The 12,631-nt window shown below is 46.8% G+C and overlaps 1 protein-coding gene across 1 annotated transcript in view; it reads right to left on the reverse strand.

Annotated features, from left to right (window-relative positions):
- The window catches only part of BCAR3 (BCAR3 adaptor protein, NSP family member), a 121,331-nt gene extending 109,777 nt beyond the window's left edge, over positions 1 to 11,554 (reverse strand). Inside the window, exons 1-2 of the mRNA XM_050807188.1 lie at positions 11,498 to 11,554; positions 4,490 to 4,817 (exon numbers count right to left, since the gene is read on the reverse strand). Coding sequence (XP_050663145.1) covers positions 4,490 to 4,806 — 317 coding nt within the window. The 5' untranslated portion in view covers positions 4,807 to 4,817; positions 11,498 to 11,554. The remainder of the gene's footprint in view (positions 1 to 4,489; positions 4,818 to 11,497) is intronic.
- Between the last annotated feature and the right edge of the window lie 1,077 nt (positions 11,555 to 12,631).

Raw genomic sequence — 12,631 nt, forward strand, 5'->3', positions numbered from 1 at the left:
TCAAGGGGATATCAGCTGAACGATGTGAATGTCAAGAGGAAATCCTATCTGCAGACCTCTCAGAGAAACCTGGGTCTGCTTGCAGAACAAAGGCTCCTTCTGTGACACCAAGCAGCAGGTTTAAGAGCTCCCTGGCTTCTGGCTTTGGCCACCTTTCAAAACCACAAGTACATCCAAGGGCAGCCAAGACAACAACAAAGCCAAGAGATAACAGTCACCAAAAGAGAAGACCAACTCCCCCTTCCAGGCCTGCCTTCTGCCTGGCTCTCGGCAGGCAAGGCTCCATTCTCCCCAAAGTAGGTGTCCAAGGCGCTGAATACAAGCAGGGTACTGATCCCTGTGCAAGAAGATAGCTCAGAGGATGCCCACAGCTGGTGCCAACATTCTTGGGAGGCTATGGAACACACTGTCTGGGGAAGGCCCTATAATACTTTCTGGGTTCTAATCCTAGCTCAGTGATCCATTAAGGTATGATCTTAGGTGCCTCAACATCCCTGGACCCATTTCCTCAACTCTAAATGATGATACTGATGATGGTGATAACAATATTCATAATGAAATCTGCTATGTCTCTCACACAGGGTTACAATGTTCAAACAAGGTAGTTTATGAACATATCCCTTAAGCTATCTGAAAACTATAAAATGTAGGCGATAACAATTGATAATATTAGGATAATTATGTTTATTAATAATTATTAGGATAATTAATAATGGAAGAATAATGGAGGAAATGACACATGTAGACATGACAGCTTAATCACGCAAGTTTTAAGGTCAAAGAAGGGACTTCCTCTGCTTTGTCTTGGGCCTCCGATAGGATGTATGTTCAATGAATATTCAATTATAATAAAGGTGACTTTTTTTTTTTTGAAACAGAGTCTCGCTCTGTTACCCAAGGCAGAGTGCAGAGGCATGATCTCGGCTCACTGCAACCTCCACCTCCCGGGTTCAAGCGATTCTCTTGCCTCAGCCTCCTAAGTAGCTGGGATTACAGGCGCACGCCAACATGCCTGGCTAATTTTTTTGTATTTTTAGTAGAGAGGGGGTTTCATCATGTTGGCCAGGCTGGTCTCGAACTCCTGACCTCATGATCTGCCCACCTCAGCTGCCCAAAGTGCTGGGATTACAGGCGTGAGCCACCATGCTCGGCCTATAAAGCTGACTTTTAAATGATTAACAAGCTAAACATAATTTTTTGGAAAAGAGCAAACTTGCAACAGAGTACTTCACAAGACAAAGAGGTGCTTATCTGGAGGGCCTCCCTCTGAGTGAGATAGGGGAGGCAGGAGACATCCAAGGTGGCCCACTATCTTCATGCCAATACACATCAGGCCAATACCCAACATGATGAGATGCAATGTTTTCAGAGCTGACATCTGGGCAAGTCACTGTCAACTCAAATTAACCCCTGAATTCACTACGAAAAGAGAGAAAGAGGTGACTGAGCTGGAGTGAACGGTTGGTGTTTTGCAGCTCCTTTCAACTGGAAGAGCTGAATGAGAAGTTCGGTTTCTCTCACTGTATTTCTGCTGTGGCACCTTTGGCAAAACCTCCCTCTCTAGAGCCTTGGATTTTCATTCAGGCTGCTTGGTCCTAGCTTTTCATACGCAAAAACTTTGTTTATATCATGGCTGGTTTCAAAAAGGAATTGAGGCAGCTTATAATCTCATTAAGAATACTTCACAAAAAAAAGAATATAAGGTATTTTGAACTTCTCAAAATTAAGAACACCTCAGGAGATTTTTCTTTAATGTGTTAGAAAAACAAATACATTAATAGTCGTACAGAGCGGGGTAGGACTTTATGACCCTTTGACAGAGAACCATGCATCTTCTCAGCACAATTTTTGAGGGATATGCATTTGTTACTTCCTGTATTCATCTTTAACAATAAGATATTTTCAGCTAAGAAAAAAAGATGTGAATTTGGATTAATATAGCTCTCAATCATAAACAAACCCTAAACCAGGAGTGCTTGTTAAGTCTTCCACAGCCTGGACTACAAACTCAGGACCTGCGCCCATCCTCCGATAAGATCTTTTACAGAAATACGACCTCAGTCCAAGTCAGTTTTCAAATCAAAAAGCTTTACGCTCTTGGCAGCTTGACAGCTTGGACCTTGGGTGTTTACCAAGAACTTCCCCAAGATAGGAAGGGTGACTCCATTACTACCGCCTCCCCACCCACCCCCCTAGTGTGGAGTTTCCCTTTGTAAGAGCTGGCACCTAGCCAGGGCCTCAGAACTTCAAGGAGTAAGTCTATAAACTGTCTGTGTCTAGTACACGGTAGACACCTAGCTCAGGGCAGTTTAAGTTAATAAATGAAAAGCGGTCCACCGTAAGCCAGCTAACAGTTGGTTCTGACTCCACATCATGCAGCCTGGCATCTGTGCTCATCTTTAACAGGCCAAGTTACCTGTCTTTGCTGCTCACCTCCTGCATTCTTGCCCCTTACGTGCCTTACGTGCCAATGAGGCGATATTAACAATCCTGTGCACAGGTATGCACCTCCATGTTCACCCATTCCAGCAGTGGCTGCCTGCCAGCTCTCTGAGCTGGGAGGTCACCCACCTAGATTTTGTGGAGCGGGGTCCAGGACCTTCTAACCCCCAGGATACCCCAAGGAATGTCCCAATCTGGTGTCAGAAGCAGTTCAGGGCTCTCTAGTGGTTTCTATGGAGATTATCTGGGCCTCCACTTATTTTCTTCTTGTACTACCGTAATTATGGAACTGAGAATAATTCTGAACTCTTGTTCACCTAGCTTTGTACCAACACCTACACTGTTCTCCTCTCAAGGTGCTGCAGTCCAGCCACAGGCCATTCCGGTTCCTTTTGGGGTTTTGAAACATGCCAAACGTGCTCTCACCTCCAGTTCTCTGCATTTGACTTCCCTATGCCTGCAACAGCCTGGAAGGCCCATGGTTGCTTTCCCTCATTATGCAAATCTGAGCTTAAATATCATCTCAGAAACCTGTTTATCCTACCAAAAACGTACCACCTCCAATAAACCTCCAGCATATCACTCCATTTCCTCTACAGCATTTGGGATAATCTGCAATTGTCTTATTTATTTGCACATACTACCTAATTCGCTCACTAGAATGTAAACTCTGGGAAGACACTGCTTCAGATGCTCCACTGCTACCCTGTTAGTTCACATATTTCCACCACCCTATAAAAGGGCAAGAACCGATTGTGCAATAATTTCGCTGCTAGAATGTCTTCAATGCTGGACCAGCCCTTCATTTAAGATAATCAGAAGGACTAAGAAGAATTTTCCTGGTAAGCCCTGGGGCTTATAAAATCAACACACTCTAATATAGGTGCTCCATATACAGATACTGAACAAATGAATGAGCTAGGATCCAAGCGGCTTTGTGACAAGCTTGGACAAAAAGAGAGATAACAAAAGAAATCGTCCCATTCTTTACCAGATAGCATCACAGGCTGCTGATCTTCCCCAACACGAAAAGGAGTGCAGTTTCCAAACTAGCTCTAACAGGCAGAAACCAGTCACAGCCAGGCCCATTACAAATCCAGAGAAAAAGCATTTACAACTGTAAGACTCATTTACCCAGATCTCTGTCACAGAGAGGGAAAAATCAATTCTTGTCCTAAAGTATTCTGAAGCTGACCTGATGGTGCATCCATATAAAATTTTATTTCAGCTTGCTGACAACTAAATATAAGGAGATATGGGGCCTAATTTATAGACATCCTGGCATCTCCACAGAAGTGGATGCACATGGTTCAGAATCTGATGCTATGATAAAAAGAAAGTACTTGGGCTTTCTTTTAAGGGACTTAATAGAGGAAGTTGGATTTTTAAATACCCTCAAATATTACATAATGTTAAGAAGTGGCTAATTTTTATTTAGGTGTTATAGTTTTTTACATTGTGGTTATATAGTTTTTAACATAAGAGTCCTTATCTTTGAAAGGAACATACCAAAATATTTACAGATAAAATAATATTAAATCTGAGATTTGCTTCAAAATAATACCAGATGAGGGAAGTAGGTGAGAGTACAGACAAAACAGGACTGGCCCTGAGCTGGTTAACTGTTGGAGCCGGGTGACAGGTTCATGGGAGTTAATTAAATTATTCGCTCAACTTTGTGTATGTTTGACATTTTTCCTAATAAAAACTTCGGAGTCTCGCTCCGTTGCCCAGGCTGGAGTGCAGTGGAGTGATCTCGGCTCACTGCAACCTCTGCCTCCTGGGTTCAAGTGACTCTTCTGCCTCAGCCTCCTGAGTAGCTGGGATTACAGGCACACGCCACCACGCCTGGCTACTTTTTAAATTTTTAGTAGAGACAGAGTTTTACCATGTTGCTCTGGTCTTGAACTCCTAACCTTGTGATCCACCCATCTAAGCCTCCCAAAGTGCTGGGATTATAGGTGTGAGCCACCACACCCAGCCATAAAAACCTTTTAAAAAGCACTTTAAGACAAATCATCTTCACTAGTGAAATCACAGAAGTTACCTGAAGGTGAAGGTTTCGCAGTGCCGGTCCTGCCATGGGCTCTCCTGGATGCTGTCCTGGGTCACAGGTGAGTTCTGCCGTGGGGATTTGGAGTAGGGGAGGGTGCCCATGTGACTGAAGTCATCACAGGACCTTATGGGAGGAGGACCTTTTTTCTTCCGTGGAAGGGTGCCGTGTATAGACACATCTTGATAGGCATCTGGGCGATGCTCAGCGAGAGGGGACTTGCTGCTCAGAAGGTCCATGGACGAGGCCAGGGGGAACTGGTGATTCACCGGCATGTTCCTGGGAAGGCTTGCAAATTTTCCTGCAGCCATAATTCTCAACTCTAAGGGGGAAAGAAAAGAGTGAAGATATAAATCTTCGAGAGTCACAAGAACTGACTTCCTACTTACAAAAGGAAATGGAAATATGCCACATAAAATGAAATATTCACAGACCATTAACAGATCAACATTTAATGCATCACTAGTGGAGTCTAATAAGAATGGGAAGTTTACTTATCTTCCTCATGAAATGTTCCTGGGTTGGCAGCAAAACCAAGAGGGCAAACACTTTCAGAGTTGTTAGTGGCATATAAGCCATTTTATTATTTCAGGTGACTGATGGAAAAGCACAACTAGCAAAACAAAGGTGATTAAGGGAGGACTCACAGTTGCAGTAATAAATGTATGAAAGAAAATATTATAAACTGTTAATTAGCTCACATATTTTCACAGCAGTGTAAATGATAAGAACAGGCAGGGATTACTGAAATTCTTTAGCCGCTAGAATTGTCTTCAGTGCCGAACCAGTCCTCAGTTGTGCTACCCAGGATGACGGGACCGAATTTTTCTGGCAAAGACCCAGTGTTTATAAATCAATCAATGCACTCTACTTAGTGAACACGGGCTAGGGTCAGGGGTCAGGAGGTGGGCAATTCTGCCATACACCAGCAGGCTTAGCTGCAAAGGAAAGCCACTGAGGTGGGCGCTGCATGTACATGGCCCCCCAGAGGGGTCAGGATCTGCTTGCCCCCAGCAGGGTTAGGTAATGCCCATGGGTGCCTGTACAGTCAGGAAAGAATAGACAGGAAAAGGGAAGAAGAAAAGAAAAAAAATGGTGGGGGTGGGGGGCAAAGGAGACATGGAAAGAGAAAGGAGAATGGCACATGAGGCTGTCTGCAGCAAGTAGCCCCGACACTCGCTCCTAGCTAGGACCATGAATAGAAGCATTTACCTTAAGCAGAGTCAGTGCCTCCAGCTCCAAAGCAAACTACGGTTTTGGCCTAAGACAAATTATATAACACATTTTTAAGGCCAATATACAGAGGAAAAGAAATAGGAGGCGAAAGAAAGAAAAATGAGGGCTGGCTCCTGGAGACAGAGGCTCCAGGATCTGTCTTACAATAGTCATGATATCAGACTCTGGTCTGGACAGCACTGCAGGGTGGCCAAGCCCAACACACAGCCCTTCCCCTGGGCTGGTGAGGAGAGCTGCCCCTTAGTCTGTTCTCCAGTCCTGCAGCCCTCTTTCCTTGCAGACCACCCTTTCCACTGCATTATTCATGCAAGAGCTTCGAGTGAAAATTCTCACTTAATAGCACTACTGCACAGTCAGTTCTACAAAGGAACTGTGGACTTGGGACGTGGCTTGAAGACAACCAAGAAGAACGCAACCCTCCACAAGCTGACAGAAGTGGAGCAGCGACAATGACATTAGAGTGTGTAAAGAAAACACACGTGTTTGTATGTGTATATACAACAAAACACACGTCCCACTGCTTCCACATAAGATAGGCAGAAGCACAGAAGTGCTGGGAGTGAGATGGAAGGAGCATCTTTATTAAAGGTCTACAATCCTAACCCTGTCCTCGGTTCATTGTCAAATCCAATAATTCTGGGGCTTGCCTGCTCCGCGTCTAACTAGTACCACACAGAAGGCCTGCTCCAGTAGGTGCAGAACAATAGGACAGAGTCCTGTGCAGCCCCTCCCAGCTCTGGCCAGTACCTGGCACACTGTCAGCACTTGCTCAATGCTAACCGTCCATATTAGAAAGGAAACCAAACTCCCTAGCCACCCTGCCTGAACACAAGTGACGTAAACCGACTAGGATTCTTCCACCCTACACACACACACCCCACCGTTGTGAATTCTCGCCTGTTCAAGCTATCAGCACCTTCCTTCTTCACAGACAGGACTGGGTCATTTCCAAGAACCTCGTGGGGAGGCCTGCAGCACTCTACAGAACTTCTTCATGTGCATAGGGCCATGCTGCTGATCAAATCTATTTCCGAGATAGCATGATGGGCAAAAGTCGCCCTAGCACCAGTGCCTTTGGCAGCTTTTTCCTCTCTGCTTCTCCAACATCTATTTAGACTTCCAGATTGCCCTAAAGTGTTCTAAAATGTCCTTCAAGTTACCAACACCTCAATTTATTCTCCAATAACAGAGGATGTTAATACTTCCCCTTCTTACCTTCAATTCAACCAACATTTAAGTGCCTATTTCATACAAGACACCTGGAGAAACAAAGATACCTAAGACCCAATACCTGACTATGAACTCTAAGATAGAATAATTCGTAGAGACCCTTATGCTGAAAGGAACAATTAATTTTGACAAAAGGACTTGAGAAGGCTCAGAGAGGGCAACAATAGAGACAAAGCATTTTGAAAAGTTAACGTGTAGGGAAAAGCCTCCCCGGGGGATGCTATAATGGCAGATGCATAAAGGCATGGAAGTGTCCCCACAGGCTCAGGACACTCCAAGTTGTGTGCTGTGGCTCGAGTGAAGCTGAGAAGCATTTCCGAGAAACGACTTAGGTTAGGACCAGACCATGGAGTCTTGAAGGCCTTGCCAAGGTGTCTGGACTTGACTGTAAGTGCTAGGGAAGATCTGGCAGGGAAGGACAGAACCCAGTCAGTACCCAAGTTGGTGACTCTGGTTGTTCTGGAGGGGAGAGAAAAAGGAGGCAGAGAGGTTACTGAGGCTGATGGTGAAACCCATGGAGGAACAATGAAGAAGTCTGACCTGGGACAGCATTTGGGTAAAGGGAGAGGAAGGAGAGAGTGATGAGACATCAGAGCTTGAGGCATCTGGCTGGAAGGAAGAAGCCTACAGCCACAGGAGGTGGTGCGATGCTGTAACATGCCGAGTAGTTTCAGAAGGGGACCCCTGCAGGAACCAAGCGCAGCACTGGAGCTGCTGCATGTGAGGTATAAGCAATTTAGTCTAAGAGGAGGTTAGATACTGGTATGCACAATTAGAAGTGGGGGCAGATGGAGATTTTTAGGAATCATCAACATAAAGGGAATATTTAAACCAGAGAGTAGATCCCTTAACTTGTTATTATCAGATGTGATAACAGCTGTGAAAGTACCTCTTAAACTGTCAGGAATCATACAATACCCATGAATTATATCCCTGCTCTCTCTCACCCTGGCTTCTTCAAGCCTATAAGGACCAAAGCAAGGAATGAGTTCTATTATAAAAACATAAACCATTGGTTCTCAACCTGGCTGCACATAAGAATCCTCTGGGAAGCTTTTAAAATCCTGATGCCCAAGTCTCAGCCCAGAACAATGAAATGAGAATCTCTGTGGGTGGGACATTAGCATCAGTCTCCAATATTGACCAATGTGAAGCCAGGATTGAGAACCACTGGATTAGTGAGTCTCTTTGGTACACAGCAATTCAGTCATAATTGTTTACCTGCAAAACAGAATTCAATGATGATGAAGGGGTATCAATCAATACAAACATTCATTCTTCAACACATACATTCACAGAGGGTCTCCTTTATGGCTGGCACTGTGGTAGGTGTTGGGGACAGCATTAAACAAGACAGAAGTGGTCTGTTCTCATGAAGCTAATAATATTCTGGAGGAAGAATATTATTAGACAAAAAGTAATGACCATAAGTACTGGTAATTCCCAGTTCATTTTTCTAGATAAGGGAAATAAATGTTCATTTGATATATATTCTCTGTGGGCTCAAGGTGTACCAAGGCTAAGGGCATAATAAATTAGACAAGGTCTTGCTCTTATGGAGGAATCCAACCTATATAAACAAGAAAATGAGGTAACATCCAAGTTGTAAGCAGGCTAAAGAACATAAAACAGGATGAACTGACAAAAGATGACTGTGGGGGTGGAGGGCTACTTTACATTAGGGTGGACTGGAAGGCCTCTCTGAAAAGGTAACAATGACATGAGACCTGAAAAAAGGGAAGAGAAGGAACCAGTCAAAAAAAGGTCTGAAGGGGGGTTCCAGGCAGGGGATCTGGCAAATGCAAAGGTCTTGCTGTAGGAACAAGTGGTGGATGGAGACTAAACCCAAGTCTCCAGTCTCTGCTTCCCATGTTTTCTCCACTTGGAAATGTTTCTGTCTCAATGTCCCTAGTCATTATATACTTCTTATGTACCACTTGATTTTTAAAAAATAAAATGGTATGACTCAGAACCTAGGCTTTGGAGGCAGGTATCTACACGTTCAAGTCTCTACTCTGCCACTGACTTACTAGCTGTATGGCCTGGGACAAGTTACTCAACCTCTCTGTTTCTCATTTTAAAAAATGACTTAACAGCTATTTCATAAGATTGTTGTAAAAATTAAAAGTGATTGTGTATACAAAGTTCTAGAAATACTGCAAGTACTTAGTAAATAGCAGGTCCCCTCTAAGCAGGGCAGGAGCTGCTCTTATCTATCTTGTCAGATAAGAGTCACCGTATCTCTGTTATACTGAGAGTTCACAAAGGAAGTAACTCAGAGTTCACAAACGAAGACTGCAACTGGGAAGGATGGGGAGGGAAACGTTTTAACCTAGAACAATAGATACGAAGACACGAAGCCAAGTAGGACATGGACACAGACACACGTACAGGCAAACCAAGTGAGCCTACATGCAGTCTTTAGAATAAAGCCTAAGTGAGACTCTGGCCATCTAACTTCTCTCTACTATGCAGGAAAACAGACACAACGTCCTGACTCAGTCTAATGCCACAGTTTGAAATATACAAAAGTCAAAGACTCTGCATCTTGATATGAAAATCTGAGACTCATGTGACCATCAGGAACAAGAGCAAGCCTGACAAACTCTACCATATGTGCTGCCTTCCTGGGCCTGGTGAGTCGCTGGGTTTTGAAATGCTTGTGAACTGAGGCCCAACTCACTTGCTTTACAATGACGTCTCAGAGAAACTGATGATCTTGCAAGCTGAGGCAGAGATAAGCAGCCCACTTGTTTGGATTTTACTCTTTTATTTCTGAAACGGGATATTTTCAAGTTTAACTCATAATGGTTATCTGATGTGGGCTTTAAGAACTTTTCATTATATTTTAAACTCTGGAAATGTAACCGTCTCGGCTGCCCCATGACAGAGAATTTACAACTTGGATCTGTAGTTTTATATCTTTTCTGGAGAGTCAGATGGAGAGAGGAGATGGAACAACCACACATATTCACTTAAAATGCTCATCCACTTAAAATGAAGTTTTGCTTGGGTTTAGGAATTAAGAGTATCCCTTTATTTTTGAAGTAAACTTATGAAGTCTAGCCAAATGATTCAAGTATGAATAATTCCTCCATGGATCGTATTTCGAGCAACAGTACAGGATTTACCCGATAAGGTTCTGAAGATTAGCATCCATTTGACAAGCAGTTCTTTCTTTGTGAACAGGAGATTTAGACCTTGGTTAGTCATCCTGGAAACGTCAGCCTTCTCAACAGCAGTTTAGAGAAAGTTGGAGTTGGGGTGGTGTGGGAGCTCCTGGCTTGGCCAGGTATTTACGTTACCCTCAATACCCGCTGGCACGCTCGCAGACAAGCGCTTTGCCTGTGGGCTTCCCCGTTGTTATCTGGGTAGCCCCTTCCCACTTGGGCCTGTGTTGAGCTGGGCCCCACCCCCAGCACTGAGGCCTCCCGCAGCCCCCAGGATCTCAACTCAGTCCCAGGCAACACAAGGGAGGCTATCAGCTTCCAAACTGACCTTCCCTCGGCCAATGTACTTTCCTTGGGGAGGTCTGTGTAGCCTTGGGAGATAAAGTCAAGGTTTAAAAGAATCTGAATGCACGGCTCTACTTTCCATCTCAGCTAACAGCTTTAAGCGAAAACAGACATGAGGTTAGGAAAATGGTTTTTCTCCTTTGCACCTTGCTTCAAGCGAGTTAACGCCAACACGAGTTCTCCACCCCCGAAACCCCAACCATGACCCGCCCCACGCAACACGCCGCCTTGCCAGATGCTTCGGAGTCCGCTCAACCTCCTCCCGGACGAGTGTCTACACCTGATTACACCGTTTTAAAGCGGCGGCGCCCTCAGCGGCCCAAGTGGGTAAGGAGAAATGGGCCGTACGATCTATCGGAACCTCCTTCCCACCGTCCCTCCCTTCCTTTGCCTTCCCTCCCCCTCCCCACCGCGACGCAGAGGGAGCGACACAACCAACTATTCATTCTTTCTCAACAAAGGGAGAGAGGGAGGGAGATGTTGTCAACAGTCACAGGGCAGGCTCCTTCGCTTTCTTTGCAAACTTCCCAAGAGATTAACAGAGAAACTCGCCTCCTCGGAGCCTTGGGCTTCCAGCGGAGCGCTCTGGGCCCTCGCATCTCCCCGACCCGGCCGGCTTCTGCGGAGAGGGGCCGGGAGGGACGGGACGGGGTGTCCGGCAGAGCAGCCCCGACGGGCAGGGGGTCGGACGAGGCCAGCGCCCGGGAAGATGCCGCTCGAGTGCCGCCGAGCAAGACGTCTGGCTGCCAATGGCTGAGCGCTCCCCGCCGTGGGCCACGTCCCGGGAGTCGCAGCGCGCTTGGAGAGCCGGGAGAGCGCAAGCCCCGGCCCCACTTCAGTCACCCCCGCCCCCAACGCCAAATCCGCTGGCGGGGGTGGGTGGGGACCAACAAGCGCCGGCTCCCCAGAGCCTAACTTTCTCCAACAAACTTCCTAGCGTGTCCTCACAGGGGCGGGGGAGGCCCAGGCGCCCCGGGAGGAACAGCACCCCGAGGACGCTGGGCGCGCGGCGGAGACTCACCTCCCGGCGCGGCGCTGGGCACTCGGGCTCTCGGGATCTCTGGACCTCCCGCTGGGGCTCAAAGGCGCCGCTCGGCTGGCCTCGCACCACCCGCGCCGCGGCTGCTCCCGGAGCAGGGGACGCTCATAGTCCGCGGGGCGTGCCCGTTGAGAAGCCCGCGCGCGTCTAGCGGGTGCGCCCCGCAGCCCCGGCTCCAGCCGCCGTCCCGTCCCCTGCCCGGCCAGCAGCAGGCGCAGCTCTGAGCTGGCGGCGCGCGCTCTGGCCCTCAACTGGTGATTTGCCGCTCCGCGGCCCCACCCCGGCGAGCCGATTCGCGCTGCCTTGCGGAACCCCCCGAGACATTTACATTCGGTGACCTCGCCAGGCCCTCCCTCTGCCCGGATTTTAGAGTTTGGCTCTCTTCGTATCTCCCCAAGGAGCCAGTCCTCAAGTATAGCTCGATCACTTCCTTTCTGAAGCTCTCTCCAGAGACAACCTCGTCGAATCCACTCCTCCCCCTGCCCCGCGTTATTTAATTACCCAACAGATCTGCTTTGCTCGTCTGCAGACACCTGGCTGGCTTTCAGTGTGAAGGGCTTTAATGAGACAAAGACCCAGGTAACCACAAATGAACCAGCCACGGAAACAGGCAAATCAATCGCACTCGCATGGACGTATTGAAAGCAAAGCGCGAGTTGGCAGTGGCACTTCAGCACTAGATGGTTTGGTAGGGTGAAAAATCGGAGCCCACTGGAAAAGACTTAACACTATCTTATATCAACACCCATTATAAGTCATAGAAATAGTAGAAGGATGGACAAACTGACCAATGGAATAAAGTCCGAAAACAGATTTACAATATGTGGTCACTTGATTTATGTCAGGTGCTGCTGTGCTGTATTGGGGGTCAGATTGGCTCTGTCTTTCCAGTAAATGATGCTGGATTAACTGAATCCCCCCATCCCCAATCAATTCCAGATAGATTTTTTTTTTTTTTTTTTTTTTTTTGAGACGGAGTTTCGGTCTTGTTGCCCAAGCTGTTGAGCAATGGCGTGATTTCGGCTCACTGCAACCTCCGCCTCCCGGGTCCAAGCGATTCTCCTGCTTCAGCCTCCCAAGTAACTGGGATTACAGGCGCATGCCACCACGCCCGGC

The sequence above is a fragment of the Macaca thibetana genome, chromosome 1 (genome assembly GCF_024542745.1).
Source record: "Macaca thibetana thibetana isolate TM-01 chromosome 1, ASM2454274v1, whole genome shotgun sequence".
NCBI classification, from domain to species: Eukaryota; Metazoa; Chordata; class Mammalia; order Primates; family Cercopithecidae; genus Macaca; species Macaca thibetana.